This window comes from Ascaphus truei, chromosome 1, assembly GCF_040206685.1.
Source record: "Ascaphus truei isolate aAscTru1 chromosome 1, aAscTru1.hap1, whole genome shotgun sequence".
In the NCBI taxonomy this organism is placed as follows: Eukaryota; Metazoa; Chordata; class Amphibia; order Anura; family Ascaphidae; genus Ascaphus; species Ascaphus truei.
The window spans coordinates 352385301-352407615 of NC_134483.1; the positions used below are offsets into that span (position 1 = coordinate 352385301).

The 22315-nt window shown below is 42.4% G+C and overlaps 1 protein-coding gene across 3 annotated transcripts in view; it reads right to left on the minus strand.

The window, feature by feature from the left end:
* Nucleotides 1-22315, minus strand: part of DAPP1 (dual adaptor of phosphotyrosine and 3-phosphoinositides 1) — a 200450-nt gene that overhangs the window by 32067 nt on the left and 146068 nt on the right. For 2 of the 3 annotated variants that reach the window (XM_075609271.1, XM_075609261.1), the window contains 2 exons: nt 8991-9113; nt 4509-4642 (listed from right to left, as the gene is read on the minus strand). In XM_075609271.1, coding sequence (XP_075465386.1) covers nt 4509-4642; nt 8991-9113 — 257 coding nt within the window. Of the gene's footprint in view, nt 1-4508; nt 4643-8990; nt 9114-9273; nt 9432-22315 lie in introns of those variants that run through there. The other variant, XM_075609252.1, reaches the window with a different exon arrangement.

Genomic DNA, 22315 nt, shown 5'->3' on the forward strand with positions numbered 1-22315 from the left:
CCTCAAAATTAAAAGTTATTTAATCTTTAGAAATACATCAGGCAATCACAGGAACTCCAGAGCGACGTACGTTTCTGACAGAGCTTGAGAAAAGACCTTGTGGTCAGAAACATACGTCGCTCTGGAGTTCCTGTGATTGCCTGATGTATTTCTAAAGATTAAATAACTTTTCATTTTGAGTGTGCTGTGGATTCTATCTTTTTGTGTGTATATATATATATATATATATATATATATATATATATATATATATATATATATAATTAAATACATTGAGCACAGCTTTTGGGGCTGCCATGTAATTTTTTTATGTTATATAAACAGGGGTGTTGTGAGATTTTAAAATCAATCCCGTGTGAAATCATTGTGTGTGATTAAAAAACCCACCGTAGGTTTGTAGATAGAGAAGTAGTTGTACTTTGCACTCCCGAGTAACATCACGCACAGGTGACTGACGAGGATGGATTCCCACCATGGCTCTGCAATGCACTGCAGGCCTGCCTGTCACTAGCAGGGTTTAACATGGAGGCGTCTTGGTGAACCAGCTTTCCCCTCTAGGAATCAACTTCAAATGTGACCCTGGCCAAGTGCAGCATAAAATGAGTAGCAGCTGACAGCTGTTTGGTGACCTGTGTGCAATGAGTTTGTGCTCTCAGACCAGTTCCCAACAGACAGGTGCTCACAACCCACAAAAAAACACTATCCTTGCTGGCAGCTTCAGAAGCACGGGGACTGAATGGGCATGAAAGCCGAGCCACCCACTCACACTGCTGGTGTTAATCCTTCCTTAAATGAGATTTCAGCGGAGAAGCACGGAGCACTGGAGCAGATAAAAGGCACAAGCAGCTTCAAGCTGGGTTCATTTTCAGGCCGCGTGTTGAACCGACATGAGAATAACACATTTTGTTGCACACAAAAGGGGGTTATGTATTAAGGCAAAAGTGGTGCAATTCTGGGGCAAAAAGTTGCACCATCTGTATCAGAGGGGGAAAAATTCCTAATGCGGTCAATGGGGTTGTTTCCTTTGATGCAGACTTTTTGCCCCAGAATTGCACCACTTTGATACATACTGTAACCCCCAAGCTCTCAGTCAAGCAGCTCAGTCTGCTGAGAGCATTTCCAACTAATTGCCAATTAGATCATTCCTATGTCATAACAATGAGTATATAGTAAGACAGCCCTGATTATCTAAATACATGTTCAACGATACACATTCTTTCCATTATGAAGCACTAATCTTTTCCATGTTGATTTTCTGCCTGATGCCAGCTCGTACCTCAATACACGCACTTGTGCCCCGGCTATTAAAGATACGATTTCCAACAATGATAATGAGCCCTAGGGACAACGATGTGGTGATATGCATATGAGATATGGGCAGTTACATTATGTGCCTCGAGTTTTTCATATTTTCCACTTCGTCTGTATTCCTGCCTCGCCAGGTTTTAACACGGAGTGTATTGAAGGTATACAGCAACAATTGAAAAAGAACAGGAACAAGCACTGCAACAAAATCCGGGCTGGAGGCGGGTAAGAATAAGGCAAATTTATTGAGGCATAATGCCTCGAGACATATAACAAAACGGATGGGTTCCTCTGACGCGTTTCTTGCCAACAGGCACTTTATCAAAGAGTTTTCTTGAGTTAATCAATTGCTACAAATATTCATATACCACATCTAGAGGAGTTTAGCAGTACCCCGTTGGGACTCGTTCCCACTGCACAACTGCATTGAAGGTATGCATATGTTAATACGCCAATTCTATGGAATTCACAACACAGTCTGATCAAGAAGATCCTAATTGTCTTCTTTATAACTAGGGGAATAAGGCCACACTTCTTGCTGATAGCTTCCCAAATTTATTGGTGACTGGACATAGAACAACAGTCACTATGTATATTCAATACTGGAATATTTCTGGGCTACGGTGTGCAAAAGAATAGCACCCTTTAGTAAATATGGCCCCACATAAGCCACATGGGAAACAGATACCAGAGGTTACTGCCTGGTTCAAAGATCTTTTCTATGCCCTTTGCCATTTATTATAGCAATAAACGGAAACAGATAGCGAGAGAAGCCTCTAATAGTGTACAACCTTTTGTTAAGTGGCATACAATAATAATGATTGTTTTACTGTGATTTTTCTTTAGATTTCAATATTTTTCATGGTCTATTTTCTTTTTTAGATATTTTTACCTTTTATTTTTTAATGTGCGTATATATATATATATATATATATATATATATATATACACACAGGCACGCACGCACGCACGCACGCACACGCACATACATATACAGTATAAATAGGCGAGAAGTAGTGGCTCAGTGAGTAAAAGACACTGACTGGCACTGAGAGTTTGAAGCAGGGGAGCCTGGTTCAATTCCCGGTGTCGGCTCCTTGTGACCTTGTCACTTTATCTCCCTGTGCCTCAGGCACCAAAAACATAGATTGTAAGCTCTACGGGGCAGAGACCTGTGCCTGCAAAATGTCTCTGTAAAGCGCTACGTATAACTAGCAGCGCTATACAAAAACATGCTATTATTATTATTATTACATCTATAACATTTGATCTTGGTATTAGACCAAGTGGGCTCTACTGCTCCTATGCTTTGAAGAAGCAGTCTTCTACCTGTGAAATGCGTTGGACACCTGTGGCTGCCCTGGTCCCGCTACATGTTTGTAGTTCTATGTGATGTCCTCACACGGCACCACATGCAAGGTCCAGACTCCACACCACCACCTGGAAGACCAAGATACTGCATCTGCAGACTAAGGAGGAGACCACATGCCCACAATAGCATGCCTTGGAAATTCTTTTCTCACGAAGATAAGTTTGTGAGTGTATGTCCAATTATTGGATGCCACTTTAATACTCAATTAAAGGCTTCACTTGTGCCCTAATCTATTACAGTGTATTTTACTTAATGACAGTAACCATTGATTTTTGTTTCCGTGTAGCTTAAAGAAGCAATACTGCATTCCCCCTAGTTTTTTCTTATTATTTTTATATGTAAAACATGTGGCAATGTATAATTCTACATTCTTACCTAAGATGGCAATCGTTTGGTGCTCCTGTTTTAAATCTGTAAAAATCCTGATTGTGTGCCTAACGAAATGGCCGCCTTCTGTCTCTACGCTGCAGTCAGGGAAATGCTGCAGCTGCAATGTAACATTATATTACTAAGTGTAACATATTATTCTTATAGCTTCCAGAATAATAGACAACGTGCTGTTTGGAACACAGCAACAGATCTGTTTGTGATACTTTGTTGCCAAAAGGCAGAGCTAAAAAAAGGTGTCAGAGCCTGTATCAAAAGAGGAAGTGGATATGACTTTCTAAATGTAGCTGTAGCAACTAAAGGGTGATCAGTACATTCATGTGTGTAAAGTAACAGGTCGTGCACCTTTAAGATACATTAAGAAGAACATGAATGTAGTGTCTACTTTATTACTAGCTTGTTTGTGATGTTTTACATTGATCAAGACTTTAAAGAATAAAACATGTTAGTTTTCACTGATAAAACAATGTGGGATCCCCGGCGCTTAAGAATACAGTTTACCCCAGTCCATAGAAATGCCCATAAGGCGCTAAAGTTCTCTTGATGGTTCAAACAGAAATGAAGCAGAGAAAAACAGCCAAGAGCTTACTTACCTTTAAAGTGTAGACTGGCAGAACATTTGTGTGACGTCAACGAGGTGCACGGAGAGTCACGCTGGTATTGGGGCTGCGAGCAGTGAGAGCGTTTGCAGCACATTGTAATAGACCCAACACCCGACCACAAGCTGCGGACGGCACATTGTCAATTGTTTTATAGCAGCAAGGTTTGTGTAAGTAAGCTCTTGGCTGTTTTTCATTTTATTACATTTTCTAGCAGTCTGCACTATTTCTCCCATTGTCATTTTATTCTTGGGGACCCACGGAGGATACTTTAAGTACAAGCTGTGGTGAACTAACAGATGAGGCTGACTGAGCAGTGACTACACGTGGGATTCGTGGAGTCCAGGAGAAAACGTGGGCAAAAGAACAGATTCTCTCAATTGAACATATCAAGAATTTTTCTTGTAATTAGGCATTCACTCTGGTTTTTAGACCTGTAACCTAGTGCTCGATTCTGCGCAATGGTGCGTGTGTCCTTATCTATTCATCTATAGGAGGATTGCCGAGGTGCCAGCCAGCAGTAGATTCTCTGCTTCATTTCCGTTTGAACCATCAAGAGAACTTTAGCGCCTTATGGACATTTCTATGGACTGCGGTAAACTGTATTCTTAAGCGCCGGGGATCCCACGTTGTTTTATCATTGTATTTTGTATGCGAATTTGTGAGTTAATTTGCTAGGAGGGAACCCCATGGCAGCTTCACCAATCACATACAGAGTTTGGTCATTGTAATCACATTTATTATTATTTTTCACCTGTGATATCACATTTAATTGGTTGTAGCGCTGAGCTTTAGGGTATTTTTTAGTTAGTCGCATTATTCAGATCTTAGTTTTCACCTCTTACCTGATTCACTTCCAATCAATGGCAGGTTGGCAAAATGTTGAATAAACTCTGATAACGATGAAAATTCATTGAAGCCAAACTTGAATGAAGATCCACATTGCTGCACTTGAAAATGTTTGACAGACTCCTTGGCCCTAAAACAACGGTACATACAGTGCAATGTTTAATTTGAGAATATGAGAATTTATATATGAGAATTACATTTGCATGTGCAAAATACATCAGCCTGGAGTTTGTACTCTGAACATTGCCAGGTAATTGCAGGTAACCCACATTTACATTGTTGGCATAGGTGCAGGTTTGTATATTGTATTATCAGTTCGGATCAAGTCATAGGAATAACAAGAAAAAAAACCTCATAACCACCTAATCCCTTTAGGGCTGGGTGGGGGGTGGGGGGGGATAGACATGGGCGAAATTTTTATGCAAGTTCATGAATTCAGAAATATCTGGCCATTCCGGACTGTCGAAAAAGTGGGTGAAATATTAAATTACCAGCCATCAAAAATCACCAACTATGAATGTCTTATTGAAATGAGCACATTTACTCCAAGTGTCACTGCGTTACTTTTTCACAACGCTTATTGATTTCTAGCTTTTTTCTAACGCGCTGCTCACCAAAAAACTCCATAACAGAGCGCGAGTTTTGCCAAGAAACAGCCAGCGCTCCAACGTTTTTGTCGATTAACAAAATTGCGGAAAAAAATTGCCGGGACTCGAAAGGAAACCGGGATGAGCATCTCTAGCTCTGAATCTACAGTATTTAATAGCAAAGGGACATGCGGAGAAATACAGAAATACATATTTAAAAAGTGCTTCTCAGATCAATGTGGTTAGGATTTCAGGACGTTAACACCATTAACACCGAGATTAACTAAATCACACCTAGACCAGTGTTAACTGCCATTGATTTTAGTGAAAAATAATAGTTTTTAGGCGAATACACTGTATCTTCCCTTACCTCCGTTTTTCTAACTGTATTTGTGTTATGATACGGAACAAAAAAAAACGAGTGAGGTGCCACGATTTCATGTAAATGGTGGCTGTATTAACAACATCATTGATATACACAAATCTTGTACTAGTTTTATTGCTTGTTTTTACTGCCTTCTTTTGGATCAGTATAAATATATATGAGCATCTCATTCAGTGACACTTCTGCAGAAAGTTGAACTCGATTAGCATATATGTTTTTCAAACTAAGCTATTATTTTACAATATCTATTTTTATCGAGTTTTTTTTGTTTGTTATAACGTGATAATTAACTACAAACTTGTTTTATCAAGGCAGAAACGGTACTTTCAAAGCGACCGTATGACAGTTCCCTTAAAACGTCCTGCATTTGTCAAAATATACAGTATGTGTCAGTCTAGTAACATTCTAGCCCTGCACTGCTTGCAAATGAAATTGATACAAAAGAAGGCAGGTTTTTACTCGGTGTGGATCAGATTATATTCACATCCCAGCCTGATTCACACTAAGGCTGCGGTCCCAGTGCATTCTACAGCACACGGCTCGGCGTGCGCTGTACCAACAAGTACTGCCCCTCAATGAGGCTGGGCCCACTAGGTACCTTGGCGAGCATTTGGCAGCCGCACTCTACGAATGGTTTTTCCAAATACAACAACATCGTTCAGACACGGTGTAATATGTCATGTGTTGTTCACCCGAGGTTGTATTTACCTAATTTTAAGATTTGCTAAGGAACTGATGATTGTTATTATGTCCTGATATGTAAAACCATAGAATTCAAAGAGGGTGTACTTTCTTTTTCACACCACTATATATATATATATATATGCGACCTCCTCATGGCCGCCCAAGCATGGCTGGATTGGGGGCGGGACTAGGTGGCGAGTAGATTTTTTGGTTCGGCGAGTAGATTTTTGGGTGATTTGTCAACCACTGTATATATACTGTATACACACACACACACACACACACAGGCACACAATAGGTACTGTACACAAATAACAAAGGGATAGGCACACTGTGAATATACAAAACAAATACTCTATTTGCCAATAAAATACATTTTATTTGCATATTTTTGGTGTGCCTATCTCTTTGATATATATATATATATATCAAAGAGATAGGCACACCAAAAATATGCAAATAAAATGTATTTTATTGGCAAATAGAGTATTTGTCTATATATATATATATATATATATATATATATACAGTGGTTGACAAATCACCAAAAAATCTACTCGCCACACAAACAAATCTACTCGCCACCTAGTACCAAACGTGTGCTGCTTGGGCCAATATTTACTCGCCCGGGGGTTAAATCCACTCGCCCGGGGCGAGCAAATGTATAGGTTTGTCGAACACTGTATATATATATATATATATAGATATATATATCTATATATATAGATATATATATTTGGTCTTGTTTGTGCTGTACCATCTGAATACAGTTTTTTTTGTTGCCATTTATCCTTGAGTGCTGTCCTTTGTCTTCCCTTGCTAGGGATGATCTCTCTCTCTCCGTGACGTCGGCACCGTGACGTTAACGTTGGTGCTTCGCGGGCTATTGGCCCAGTGACGTGAGTGACTCGCCTCCCCCCGCCTCCCGATCGCGCACGCTGGCTCGTCTGCTAGGTCATGCAATCGCTCCTGATTGAGTTGACGAGCCTCAGCGTGAGCGCGGAGGAGCGCTGACTGCTAAACTATGGACGCAGCCTAACGCACATGAGCAGTGCAATCTGGTACACAGGTTTCTACACTTCCTCATATATAGAGCTATTTATAATTGTACGCAGACAGAGAAGCAAAAGTATTACAATTGAAGCTCAACTAGGGGGGGGAAAAGAACAATTTGCATTGCAAACTATAAGACTGTTTTATACGTGCTAAGAGATGGCCAAATAACACAATTTGCAAATATTTCAAGAAGCTACAGGTAACTCTAGTTCGGCAAAAATGTATCAAAGTCCCGCAGCTGCAAAAGTGGGGTACAAAGTGTGCAAAGACATTGCGCTGCATTTATTAAAGAAAAACATCACATTGGTTTGAATGGTAAGACTTTTCCATTGATAAATGTGGTACAGTTGACTGTTTGCTGGCTGGAAACTTTGGTAAGCATACCCCAAAATTGGCGCAAACTGCATTGATTTATTTATCATGGTTTCTTACCTCTAAAACGGGGCAAATCTGGTGGAAAATACAATATCAGATTGATTTAATATAATGAATCCCATTCACAGCAATAGTTTATTTATTTCAATGAATCTAGTGTACTATACCTACCCTACCCCAGGTTTTTGTAAAAGTAGAAGCTTAGTGGTAAGGGTGAGGTCCCAGTGCGTTCTGTTGCACGCGCGCCCGACCGGGGGGGGGGGGACGGGGGGCTGCCGCGTGCACAGCGCTGCACCGCGATCTACAGTCCTGGGAGAGAGGGAGCATTTGCGACGGGAGGGGGCGTGGCGGTGGGTTTGCGGGAGCGTGGCCATGACCTCACGTGGCTGGTTTGCCCTCGTTGGCTGAACCGCCGGCGGGGGCGTGGCCACACCTCCGTCGCAAACTCTTGAGTTTAATTTCCCCTGCCTGACTGAAAACCTGTCACGCACCGCTGGAGAAATGTGCGTGACAGGGTAGTAACTGGGACAAGCCTGACTTGGGGGGCGGAGCTTGAACGCACAGCGCACGCCGAGGCGTGCGCTGTAGAAGGTACTGGGGCCGCCCCCTAACGTTACTACCTGTGAAGCCGGGGAACAAGGATGACAGCCCAGTGTCACCTCTGCTAGTGACTTTGACCTTGTGCAAGTCATATCTCCCTGTGGCTCAGGCACCAGAATTAGATTGTAAGCTCTTTGTGACATGAACTGACTGTTGTGCCTGCAAAATGATATGCATGGCGCTGGGTACACTGGCAGAGCTCTAACATCAACATATATTAGTATTAATATTGTGCCGCCAGGAGACTTTGATGAATAATGAAGTAATACTGTACATCCTTTTTCGCAGACTTCTAAGATATGATGCTCCTTGTAATATTATTTGTGCCGAACTCTCCAGTTCTGGACACGTTAACTGTATTGTTCTTGACAATACAGATACCATCACTCAGTTGACAGGGATTATTTACCCAGGTGCCCAGCTGGGACAAAACCAGGGCAAAAAATAAACAAATGCAACAAAAAAGTAATCAAGTTACTTTCAACAGGATTCCTGCTCTTTGACAGACACGAGGATGATTTCTGCACCGGTTTTTGCCCCAGTTATGCAGCTTGGAGACTATTACAAGGGTGGTCAACTCCAGTCCTCAAGGGCCATCAACAGGTCAGGTTTTAAGGATATTCCCGCTTCAGCACAGGTGGCTCAATGGTTGCCCTTGAGGACTGGAGATGGCCACCACAGCTTTAGTGAATAAAATCTGAGGTGTCTTACAAATGAAAGCCCATAAGCCATCGCTTACACATAGAAATCAGCCCAGCATTAGGCACCAATGACAAAACACAGCGACCTACCTTACTGACAGCGAGTATAGGCTTGGCTTTGAGTCACTTTTCCTTAAGAGATAGCTTCCATCACTGCCATTTGAAAGAAGGAGAGCCTCGGCTGCATGGCGCGAGAGGTTTTCGTGGTACCACCTATCAGGAAATTAAGTGTGTTATTCACTGCTACCAGCAGCTAAATATACAAAAATAAAAACATCACACAGGTTTTCTTGTACAAAACGAACGTTTCTGCCATTGCGATGTTGAACCCTTTTGGGGCGTCAGAAGGTTTGTGGCAACAGGTGCCACGTACCGTCCGGTTTCCAGTTCATCTGCCCCCGAGGTCAGGAACGAAACTGAAGGATCACTTCCTCTTTTGTGCCATTCTTGTGTTCGCTCACTGAGAGCTGAAGTCATAATCTCCCCAACAAATGAGCAAAACCTCTGTGACATCATAACGCCCCCAAGGTTCCACTTAATATGACATTGCCCCAACGTCATAAGGCACTTGAAGGGTTAATGCGTTACCTCAAACATCCCTGCTCGAAAGTTACACCCTAAAAAAAAAAATAAGCAGCGCAGCTAGTGTTGTAACCTTCTTCTTTTCTGGCCAAGAGGAAATGGAAGCGAATGGTTTTTTTTTTGCACAAGGAAGCCGCCTGAGGAAGAAATTGCACAATATTGTGCTGCAGTATCTGCAAACTTGCATAAGCTAAGCTTCTCTACCAGGGCTAACATAGAAAAAAGATCAAGACAAAGAACTGCCCGACAGTACAGTGTACAGCTGTATGTATTTTAACATGACACAGCACCTTTGAGGAGATGTGCCAACTCACTGCTTTCCTGTGAGTGTCACTCGTTTGAAGTCAATCTCTGTATTTTTTTGGCACAAATCGTCCTGTAGACACCAATGCTCATTTGTAGTGCATATTCCTATTGCAAAAACAATACAAACCGGCACCTACAAATGTGTCCAAAATCAGTCTGATTAGAGTCCAAGTGAAATAACTGTTTCAATGATGCACTTGAACTTCTGTGATACCAAACTTGAATGAGTCCACTGCTACTTGACTCGTGATATGTGGAATAAAGAAAAGAGATAATAGTGTAATACTGTAGACCAAACAAACATGTACCACAAACACAGGACAAACACCACTAACAACAATAGACAATAGAAAGCAAGGCTGAAAAAGAAGAGCTAATTTAATCCAAAATAAAACACATATTGACAAATAAAAACAATAAACAGGCAACTGGTCCGGTTGATGTAAAACTTGAATCCTACTCACAAGAGACTGTGAGGAAAATCACAGTGAATGGCAGTCTTTGGAAGCAGCTTGTCCTCCGCTGGTGTCTGACTCCGTATGACTCCGTTTTCAGACACTCCCATGCTCTCCCGGATCTTGAAGTCCTTAGTTGGAGGTGTGCTGCACCTTACTGCGTCGCCTGCGACTGTTTACAATGACGCACTCTTACACTCTGACCCTACGCGTTTCGTGCGCATGTGCACTTCATCATGCATGCGCACGAAATGCGTAGGGTCAGAGTGTAAGAGTGCGTCATTGTAAACAGTCGCAGGCGACGCAGTAAGGTGCAGTGTTCGGCAGCAGTAGAAGCAAGACCCCAGCACACATCCAACTAAGGACTTCAAGATCCGGGAGAGTGTTATCTCTTTTCTTTATTCCACATATCACGAGTCAAGTGGCAGTGGACTCATTCAAGTTTGGAATCACAGAAGTTCAAGTGCATCATTTAAACAGTTATTTCACTTGGACTCTAATCAGACTGATTTTGGACACATTTTTAGGTTTGTATTGTTTTTGTTGTGGTTTTGGTTGACTTAGTTTTGGGTCAATTATTCCTGGCAGCCTTGCCCAGTAATTATTGGGTAAATTTGAGTGTTAGAATATCAGCTTTCACTACACACTACATTCATTGTTTTAGCTTGTAGCGCTATTTGCACCAATCTTTTTCTGCATATTCCTATTGCTTACTTTGCACAAAAATATAAGGAGAAAAACGAAGCACTAACAGATGGAACAATCAAAAAATGATTCAGAGTGCGTTTCCATAAATAATTTATGATTATTTATTAGTCACATAGACAAAAAACGTTGGTGTCACCCCACCTACGCGTTTCACGCCGTGACGCTTTATCAACGCTTTATCTTAGCACCACACCATTTTTTGCTTTGTATTGATTACTTTGATCTAGATGCACAAAGCTTCATAAACTCAGGGCTCATAATTGGACTTTACCTAGAACTGGAAAGGACATTTTTGCCGAGTTAATACTGTATCCAAAAAGCGAATTATATGCAAAAATAGCCATACTACATCTCACTAGCATAGGCTTAACATCGCAGGAGGAGCAGATGGATTCCTTGTTGAACCTTGGGACCGTGAACAGACTTTTTGAGGTGATAAGAGCTGTGTGTGTTAAGTGTGAGGCATTTGTTCAATTAAGCAGGTAGCTTGCCCAGAAAGTATTTGAAGGCAAGACAGGAAAAATGAACTTTGTGCCTAGACTCAGGTAATGGCCAATCTAGTTCTTTGAGTATTTCGCAGTGATGTGTGTTGTAGGTACATTGGAGGACAAAGCAGCATATTGAGTTGTAGAGGGTGTATAGTTTGCTAATTTCAGTTTAGGGTGCCGTGCCATATACTATGTCCCCATAGTCTATAATTGGCATTAGGATCCACTGTGCAATGCACTTTCTGACCAGCTGGCTGAGGGAAGACTTGTTCCTGTACAGCACACCTAGTTTTGGATGTCAGGGTATCAATGTGCAACCCTAATGTTAAATGGGAAGCAAATCATATGCCCAGATATTTAAAACTAGTGAGAGGGGCTAGGATGGTAGTAGAGTTGATTCTGATCTGTAGCTCCGTCATTGGTAGCATTAGAAATTTAGCCTTAGTCTCAAATACCATTGTTACCGTCTTATTACATAGTTACATAATTACATAGTAGATGTTGAAAAAGACATGTGTCCATCAAGTTCAACCCATGCTAAAGTTAGACGACAGATACGCTATCCTATATCCGTACTGACACACTAAATACTGTATAGTGTGCCCCAATTGCATTCCCCAGTTTTGCAGCCGTGAGATTTTGATACACAGACACTACTAAGGTTATTTGCTACACTGGGAGTCATTTATTAACGAAGGCAGTGTTTCCCAACCAGGGTTCAGTGGCACCCTGGGGTTCCGTGAGAGGATCTGCAGCGGGATTTCTCCAATCTCTCAGAGCAGGGAGAGAGCAGGGTAGTTTCCTCTATCCTGATTGGCTGCTGCTGGGTAATAAAGCCAATCAGGAGAGGGGGGAGGGTTGTGTTTTCTGTGACTGTCCTGTTTGTGTTTTCTGACTCCCCCGCCCCCTCTGACTGTCTCTTTCTCCTGTGACAACCTCTCTGTCCTGTGTTTTCTGTGACCCTGTCCTGTTGTAGGGGTGCCACAGCAACTAAGCACTGTGGTTAGGGGTGCACCGAGAAAAAAAAAGGCTGAAAACCACTGAATCAAGGAGTCATTTACCAACACCATCGTTAAAGAAGCCCATTTTGTTCTTGCTAATTGTTTTTTCAATGTGGCTTTTTTGTTTTTGAAGACTTGATTTACCAGTTCCATTAGGAATAAAGCCACTAGAACTTTTCAGATTTGTAGACCTAGGGCAAAACCAGTGTTAAAAAAAATGGCACCAAATGAGTCAAAGGCAAACCCCCCATTGCTTTCAGTAGGATTCCTTTACAATGATAATTGGCGTGTGTTTTTAGTTTTGCAGTTAGAATACTTTACTGAATAACTCTCATAATCTATTCTAAAAATAACAGGAAAGTCTTAAGGAAATTGCACTGGGAAAAACATCAGCAAAAATCTCAAGGAATTTGCTGGTGTTTAGAAATGGGCACCAGCGTTCTGCGTGTGTGCACGACCCCTGTAACAGTGCAGTAAGCCTATTCTCTGTAATGGGAATGGGACTCACATTTCAGCCTTGTGAGCTGCTCAATTAGCTCTTTCTGAAGCCTTGCATTGCTATAAATAACTCCCGTTATGGTGATCAGGAAATCACATCTCAAAAAAAGGCAGGAACACACAGCATGCAAAAATGTTTCCACGTGGAGGAAGGGGTAACGCTTAGGTACAGTGTTATATGTACTCCTTCATCAGTCTGTAAAGTAATATGCTGTGTGCCATGTTCACTTTGTCCCTAGTCCTAGGACGTTGCTTATCCCCTGCTGACAGACATAAACTTCAGAAATTCAAGCCATGGATCAGAGCACTTTAACACATTTAGGTCAACTACTCGACCGTCTTTTCTAATATCTTTTTTTTCATGCCGGATAGGCTTTACTTTTATGTATTTGACGTAATTTTACCAAATGTGTCCAGATTGGCCAATGGGGTTTATGCATCAAAGACGGACAGCAGCTGCAAAATGGGGCAAAAATAAATAAATATTAGCACCAGATTTACCAAAGAAGAAAAACTCCATTGCTTTCAATGTGATTTTTTTTAAAAACTTTGATAAACCTGGTGTTCTTTTTTTTTTTTGCACCAATTTTTGCCCCCGAGACTTTGCTGTTGAGACTTTGGTACATAACCCACTTGAATAACTCTCCTTGGAGGTTGTGTGTCAGAGATTCCCGCGTGCAAAATCGACATTGACACAAGAGTGGCCTTGCGATGCTTCCTGCATATCCCACTACAGGGCTTATTGTATATCCGCAGAAGTGGCTAATATCGGGCCGTTACAGAAGAAATTCCCCTTGGAAGTCATTCATCTTTTTCCACTCTGGGCTTCATGTAACTCCTCCCCATGCTGCTCATAGTGACAGATCACAAGCTGAGAAGCAAAATTGACCCAAGTACCTGGATATATTGACGCTAAGAGGCGTACAGTGAAAAGAAAAGCTCCTTGTGTCCATTTTGCTCCAACGCTGGCACAAAATAAGGTGGGAATAGGTGTGTTAGTGAAAATAATTAAATTGCTTTGTTTCATTGACACTTTGGGGTTGGGGGTTGGGGGGGAGGGAGCTATGTATTAACCATTTGAGAGCCAGGTAGGTCGTGGTGCCCGAGACAGTGGCAGCCATTTGGAGGAAACGAAAGATGAGGGACATCACTGGTACATGGGAATGCAGGGCGCGATCTAACCAGGAAAACCCCCCCAGACTTTTGAGCATGGGCCTCAGTACGTCCTGGGCCTCAGTACCCATGACTCAGTAACTACATCCTGAGGGCAATCAATGGGTTAAAGTCTGCTGGGTGCAAAATTATAGCATCAGATTCAGCAAAAGAAAAAGTCGGTTGGGGTCATTTGTATTTTAAAGTTACATAAAATCAAATAATGATTTAAAATTTGCAAGTACTGGGGGAATAATCACCTACAGGTACAGCATTCAACTATTAAATAGGTTCACAGTGGTAGAATTGGCTTCTGGCTTCTGTGCATGTTTATCCGCATTTTGCAGCCAAAAGATGCTTACCACTGCAACTACACATGGACCTGTCAATGCCTTTATTATTCCCCCTGTACTTTAAGGCTCATTGGGTGACTAGAGTTTAGGCAACGTAACACTTACAGAAACCCAATACAACTCAAATGGGACTTGCTTTCTAAGTGTAACAGTGGGTTTTAGCTTCAACACCTTCAACAACATCCAGAGTTAAAACGAAAAATATAATACCTGTTTAAAGGTCAAAGATCCTCTGTTAAAACATCTACTGGCGAAAACTGGGTTTCTAAGAGCCAGCTTAATTAACAGATAAAGGTCACATATCCATATCAAAGCAGAGGGCTTACCAGTTCTAACGTGGGTTCTCGGTAGCGACTAAAAATACACAACATCCTACTGGGGATGAAAGGATTAGCGTACAAAGACAGCAATGCAGGATTGTGGGAAAACCCTACTGAACTCTACTACCCGTACTTGTTACTCTTTCTGTGCGAAGGTGATCTGTTCTTGGCACTAACCCAGTTATCGATGTATGATATAGTACATATAATAGTACATAAGAGTCCAGAGTATTGTAACGTTCTTCTTCATCAAAAACCTAAACATCCAGTTCTCATTAACATAAAAAAAAGTATTATTTTATTCAAAAGGATCTCGCCCATTCTTCTTCTATAGCAGGGCTGGACAACTCCAGTCCTTAAGGGCAACCAACAGGTCAGGTTTTCAGGATATTCCTGCTTCAGCACAGGTGGCTCAATCAGGGGCTCAGTCATTCTGACTGAGCCACCTGTGCTGAAGCAGGGCTATCCTGAAAACCTGACCTGTTGGTGGCCATTGATGACTGGAGTGGGCCAGCCCTGTCCTATAGCATCAGTATGCAACAAACCTTTTGAACTTGTGGTCTCAACATCTCTACCGGGTGCATTAAAAAAAAGTAATGGTACTGTGCCTGCTTTGCACCTTATTTTAGAAAGGATTATGAAAACATAGAAATTGATGGCAGATATTAGATGCTTTGCTTTTATTCATATTTATTATTGCCTTGTGGCTTCTCAAAGCATGTTTGAACTTCCTTACAGGTATTAAGGTATTATAGGTAGCCTACTACATAATATTTATACTCTAACGAAATGAAAACCTTAAAAAAATTAATTTGGGCTCAAAATGACAATTTATGTAATTTAAACAGTAGTGGTGCAGCAGGATCTCCATTTTAAAGGTAGCGGGACTTGGAAACACATGGTAGCATCACACTTTGTTCCCTATTCAATATGTTGTGAAGCCACTGACCCCTTTGCTGGGGAAAAGATCAGCTCCATTCAAATAAATGGGACTAAAGTCTTCCCCAGCACAGGGAAGCGCTTCACTGTGTACTTAAATAAGGATATGCACCATCAGGAAAACCTGCCCTCGTGGGAGCTTGTCCTGGCTGCAGTATTGCATGTGTCCACCAGACTGGAGAGAAAAGAAGAACTACAACTCCCAGAAGCATTGCAATGTAGGACCCTCCCACTTCCTTGCTAGGTCCTTTTTAAAAGGCCAGGAAGTCAATTGCTCCCTGCCTTGCAACTTTGTTCCTAAACAGTTCACATCTACTATTGCAGGGGTGCGCAAACTTCTTGACCTGCGCCCCCCTGCTCAGGAGCCGCAACGTTCGTGCCCCCCCCCCCCTCTCCAATGACTCATCGTCAAATGACGTCGTGGGTCATGTGACGTCACCCCGCCACATCATTTCACGTGCGTTGCCATGGCGACCCGTGACGTCACTTGACTCCGCGGCGTAATTTGACACCGTGTTGCCATGGCGCCGCGTCGCCAAAGACCCGGCAGAGAGCAGGTAAGGGAGTTACAGAGGCCTCACGCCTCCCCTGGCATTTAATGGCATTGGGGAAGAGAGCGGGGCCTCTGTAACCGCCCGTGCGCCCCCCCCTAGAAATTCTCCCACACCACTGGGGGGCGTGCGCCCCTGTTTGCGCAGTACTGTACTACTCTATCTGTCAAGCTAAGTACCCTGCCTGTGTTCTGTTGTTTTGACTTTGCCTAACGCTCAAGTACATTTCTGTCAGATTGTGTATGACCTCGGAACTGTACTTGACTTTGCTTTGCCCGATCCTTTCCCTCTGGTAATTCTTTCCTGAGTTCTGTCATCCTTCGTATTCTCAGAGGGCTGTTGAGCACTCTCTCTTCTACACCTTAATTACATGTACACCAGCCAATTCAGACATACTAGGAAATGTGAAGGCTACCCAATATGGAGTTGTCAATATGAGACACAGAGTAGCTCAAACTTCTTGTAACTGTATTGATGTGATGAAGCAGTGGGAGACAACAGAAGTGATCTTACAAAGGAAAAACAGAGGTACTGTAGAAATACAGGTAAATAAGAGCACTCATAATACTTTTTGCAAGAAGAAGATTTTGCTGATTTTCAGCCACGTTCAGGATCAGAAGTCGTCACTGCCAGATCTGGTACCACAACAGTAGAGCGTTATCTTTGAGGCAGGTGGAACAGATGTCAGTGTCTTACAATGCGATAGCTTGTTCTGTGACTATCATTATCTTTTACATCTCATCTCGCAGACATAATCACCACAGTAACACAGTAGCACGACTGCCTTTGTCAATATACTTGGGAAAGACGTGTGCCCAACACATTAGATATTTTGCTGCTTAGGAAGTCCATTGCAGGTCACTGCAGCTACAATGGGCTCGACCATGATACTCAAATTGACAAAAACAAACACACACAAAAATCATGGCTCGTCTTTTAACACACCTTTTTATGGTGCCTACAGTTGGCCATCCAGTATCAGCCACACCTAGTTGTATCCCTACCTCACGACTACCACTTTCAGCAGACATTGCAACTACCAAAGTCAAAGAGCCTTCATGCTAGAGAGGGAGAGAGACACTCTGGAGACATTTCATTAAGTGGTGGGCACCCTACACACAAGGGGTGTCTGCACCCCTCTGGGCGAGGGTTATCATCCTGTGCTTGTTTGTAGTGAAAAGGTTTTTTATCATCTTTGATACTGCCCCTATTCTGACCCTTTAAAAGGTACCTTCTGGTACTTTTGTTTCTATGTTGTCATTTCATTTCTCCACTAGAAGTGCTGGTTTGATATGCACTGGCCACCCTGCTACCCTTACAGACTCGCATGCACGAGACACCCTACTGATCTTAGGCCGCGTCCATGCAGCTGCGCGATGAATCACATTGGGATAATGTGATTGTGTATGGTGCGTGCGCACGTGAGCATTGGCTGGAGAGCTGCTTGCCGAGACAAATCATTTTGTATTTGCGGCGTGACGGCTGGGTCACGTGAGCGGTTCGCCCAATGAGGGTGAACATGCTCTGTGATGTCACGGCTACGTCCCCGACACGCCTTTCCCCCCCCCCCCACGGGCAACAGCTCAGGCCAGGAATCACCCCTACTGCAAGCGAGCGTGACGTCAAGGCGCTCCGTCTCGCGCTCGCTAGGAGGCAGCATGGACACGGCCTTATACAATCACATGTGCTGCAGCCTGCTTCCCTCTCCAACATGCACTGGACTCCCTGTTGCCTTCATAAACCCATCCATGTGACCCCTTACTGCCCTTACACACATCTATGGGGAACCCTACTACACTCACATACACATGCTCACACACATTTATGGGGCATCCTGCCGCCCTGCTGTCATTAATAAAAGGGGAAAAGGGGCCATCTTCAGTTTCTGAGGCTTCCCTGAGCCCTTTCTAGTCACTCCGATTTGTTTAATGTTCTCCTTCCTCCAAACAGACTCATATAGTATGGGAAAGGAGTAAAAGAGGTCAAATGCTGCTGTCTCCAACCTGGGCACCTGCCTGGGCTCTCACCGAGCCTGAGACAACATTCTTAACCGTTCCCCTCCCTGCCCTGTATGGGGTGACTGTTTTATAATAGCTACATGGAACATATGATTCAGTAATACTGTCATTATTCCAGGTATGTGGTTGAGTTAGTAGGGTTACTCGGGCATTTGCACTTCAACAGCTTTTTGCTTTGAGAAGCTTCGGAGAAACCATGAATAGTATTCTGTTGATCATGAGTACAAGGAAGTCATGTCTGTTCATGTCTGAGAAAACATTAGACGTGGTCCTGAATGCCAATAGGAAACATGAAAACCAACACAATGTTTTAATGGGCAGACCCACAGATTATTCTTTTGACATGATAAAGGATGTAAATACAAGTACAGCTTAAATAGGTAAAAGTGCATCAACCATGTGGGACTCCCCTCAACCTGAAGATGAACATGCAGCAATAGAAAAAGCACTCCCGGCCATCCACAGCTTCTTTTAATAGAGAAACAGCATCAAGAAGCAAAATATTAAGGCTCTGCCAAAATGATAAACATTTACAATCATTGACTGACTCCTACTGGTTGACACTAATGACTTCTAACTTCCTAAAATATCAATACAACAATCTGTAATGTGGGGAAGGATGTTCAGTAATTACTGTGGGTTACAGGACTGTGGGGTATACAGAACACACAAAATCATTATTTAATAATAATAACAACAACATGTTCTTGTATAGTGCTGCTAGTTTTATGTAGTACTTTAAAGAGACATTTTTGCAGGCACAGGTCCCTGCCATGTGGAGCTTAAAAATCTATGTTTTTTTTGGTGCCTGCACAGGGAGACTTGCCCAAGGTCACAAGGAGTCAACACTGGAAATTGAACCAGGCTCCCCTGTTTCACACACAGTGTCAGTCAGTGTCTTTACTCACTGAGCCACTCCCTCTCATTTGACATAGCTTGGCAACATTGGAAGGGAAAATAAATCACCATACAATGTTTTGGTGACTTTCAAAGGGGAATACAATTTTTTTTCTTCTGCCCTAAACACACAAGTTCCTAATAAAGTACACACAAGCACTAAACAAATTTAGCTAAACATTTGACCTAAGCAGAAATAATTGCGTAGCATTTTTGGACACGTAATCTTGTGATACTGAATGGAACTTTACGCTCATGAGTCTATTGAATTGTACAGTTAGTACAGCAGATGTATACTGTGTGTCTTACTGCTGGAGCTGAAGTTCTGTCACAGTTTTACCTGTGTTACCTATATGATCCCTATTCAATGTGCTGTGACGCTGGCTCCCATCGAGCTGGAAGAAGATTTTAGTTCCCTTTATATGAGGAGAGCTAAACTCTTTTCAAGCATTACAGCAAATAAAAATACCAGCTTTGGGTACATTTACATGTCTCAGACAGGTCTGCAAACCTTCTTTCCCCATTATCTCTTAGCTTACAATGCTTCGACTGCAGCCAGGGATTCTGGGTAATGATGTGCAAATGACAGACAGATTCACAGCATATACAATTGTTGCTTTACTTTGTTTCTTTGTTGATTAAGGGTTAAACAAATATCTAGGTGTTTGTCTAGGATGGGCATAATAAATAAATAGTTAGTGGGCACATCATTTAAGTCTCCTAAATGAGAATGTAACTACCTGCCAAGAGAAGTACTATTCCACCGTTCATACTTTTAGGATACAATTTTAATGATGAGAGATTATAGTTCATCAGCATCACTGCTGTGGCATCTCCTATAAAAACTCATTTAAGGGAGGGCCTGAGTCGGATAAATCGAGATGGTAAGAAGCCTCTCCACCTAACCCAAGATAGACACGGAGAAAGTTGATAGAGCAGAATGCAGGGCTCAAACACCTGGAGTGGCAATACCAATCGCTGAACTCGTCTCATACGGACTCTTGGTCTGATTACCACAGTCTAACTCTACACTTGAAGTACCCAATGACTTATATACTTCCCAAACACTCATCTATGTGGAGAGATGACGGTGGAAACACCAGAGAAACCTGGGAGATATGCCAATTTAAATAATTTGAATATACAGATCCTTTACGTCCTCCACCCTTTTTCAGGATCTGGATTGGAGTAGCGCCAAGTTTAGGCATGACTTAACTATCGAAATGTTAAGTCCCTGTGTTTACCTTAACGGACTTTAATGGATATGCGTTGCTAGGGTTACAGACCCTTTTGCATCTCATTGTCACTAACGTCTGTAAAAATGAACGCTACACTGTTTAAAACAAGTAAAACTGGGTTAATGTCACGTTATTCTCTTTAGTGGATAAGCATTACTATTAATATGATGTTAACATAGGTTAACATCGTGCTAAATAGCCGGACAGAGCTTAGCGTATCTGGGCCCAAATAGTTATGCCTTTGAAGAGAAAACATTAGACGTGGTATACCTGATAATACACAACAGAACTAATTGAATTTAATATAATTTTTCTCCAGAAGAACATTCTTCTGCAAGAAGTCCTTCAGGCAATGTACTAATTAAGTCACAAAGAATTTGGGATATACAATTGTTTACGTGCTTATTGTTTCTGTTGCCTTCACTCCTGTATGTATCCCTTTCTGGGTAGGGTTGCCAGGTGGCTTCTTAAAAAATACTGGACACAATGGTGAAAGGTGTGATGCGCTCGAGACACACACACACACACATTTTTGAGACACACACCTCTCTTCGCTCTCTGCTCCCTGCTGTTTCCTCCTCTTTTTGGCCTCACCCCCAGAATCCTGACACCTACTCCGGATTGGCTGCATTACCCAGTAGCCAATCAGGATGGAGGAAGCTTCCCAGACCCCTAGCAACAGCCCTGCTCTCTCCCAGCTTGGAAAATCCCACGGGCCCCCATGCAGGACAGGTCACTATGTCCAGAGAGGTAATAGGAGCAAATACATGTCCAGTATTACCACCTGTAATGTTTTACTGGACAGTGTCCAAATACAGCACACTCCGGTTCAATACTGGGCACCTGGCAACCCTACGACGTGGGTATAAATAGTACAAGGCATGAAATTATAAGGACACTGGAGAATCCTTGACATGAACAGTTTGTGAAATAGTAGAGCTAAAAAATATATAGAGAAAACACTAATTACAAAGCAAAAGACGATGAATGAATGATTGCGGCTTTACTAAAAGTCAGGGTAAAGAAAACGTGTCAGAGAAAGGGAGAGAAAAGGGCTAATTCTATAAAGTCCAAAGTGGCCGAGTGCAGACCCCAAAGGGAGCTATGTATACAGATAAAGCAGCCTGGAGCCCCTCAGCGATGGGGCACATGACCGCAGGGACTAGGCTCCCCTCTCTTCCCTCCCCCTCCCCTTTGGTGCCGGTTCACGTGCTGCTTCCCCTCCCTTCCCCAGTGCCACGGGGGGCGGAGCTAAGGGGATTCAAACGAGCGCAGGGGAGAAAGGGCAGTCTGGTCCCTGAAAAGAAGTTCCCGCCCACCCGTCCCTTTGTTTGGGTAATACCAGGACAATCGTATAATATATTGTACATTATGTTGTATTTTCTTCTTTTCAGAAATAAGTACACATGGGAAGGATGTTGATCCAGGGAGTAATCTGATTGCCAATTCTTGGAGTCGGGAAGGAATTTATTTTTCCCCTTGTGTTATATCAGTGGGGTTTTTTGTTTGCCTTCCTCTGGATCAATATACAAAAAAGAGATACCGGCGCCTAATGAGTCCAAAATGATGGAATCCTGGATATCCAGTAGAAATAGTTCCAGTCCCAAGATGATCAACAGTCTCTAAATCTTTGGGTGCTCAGAAAGGACTTCATGCAGGGGAAGTGGAACATGTAATGAGAAAAGAGATATTTAGTGCAACACAGCTAAACAAATTATACAGACATAAAATTGCAAACTGGCTGGCACAAAGTAACAAGACAAACAGACACAACTAGACATACAACAATAAGCAAAGCTAATGATAAAAGTTACTTTATTTTAACTATGGATTAAAATAGTAGGATGAATAGCTGATATGCCGCTCCGGTGGGTTAAAACCTAGATAACACTCACAGGACGGCAGATAT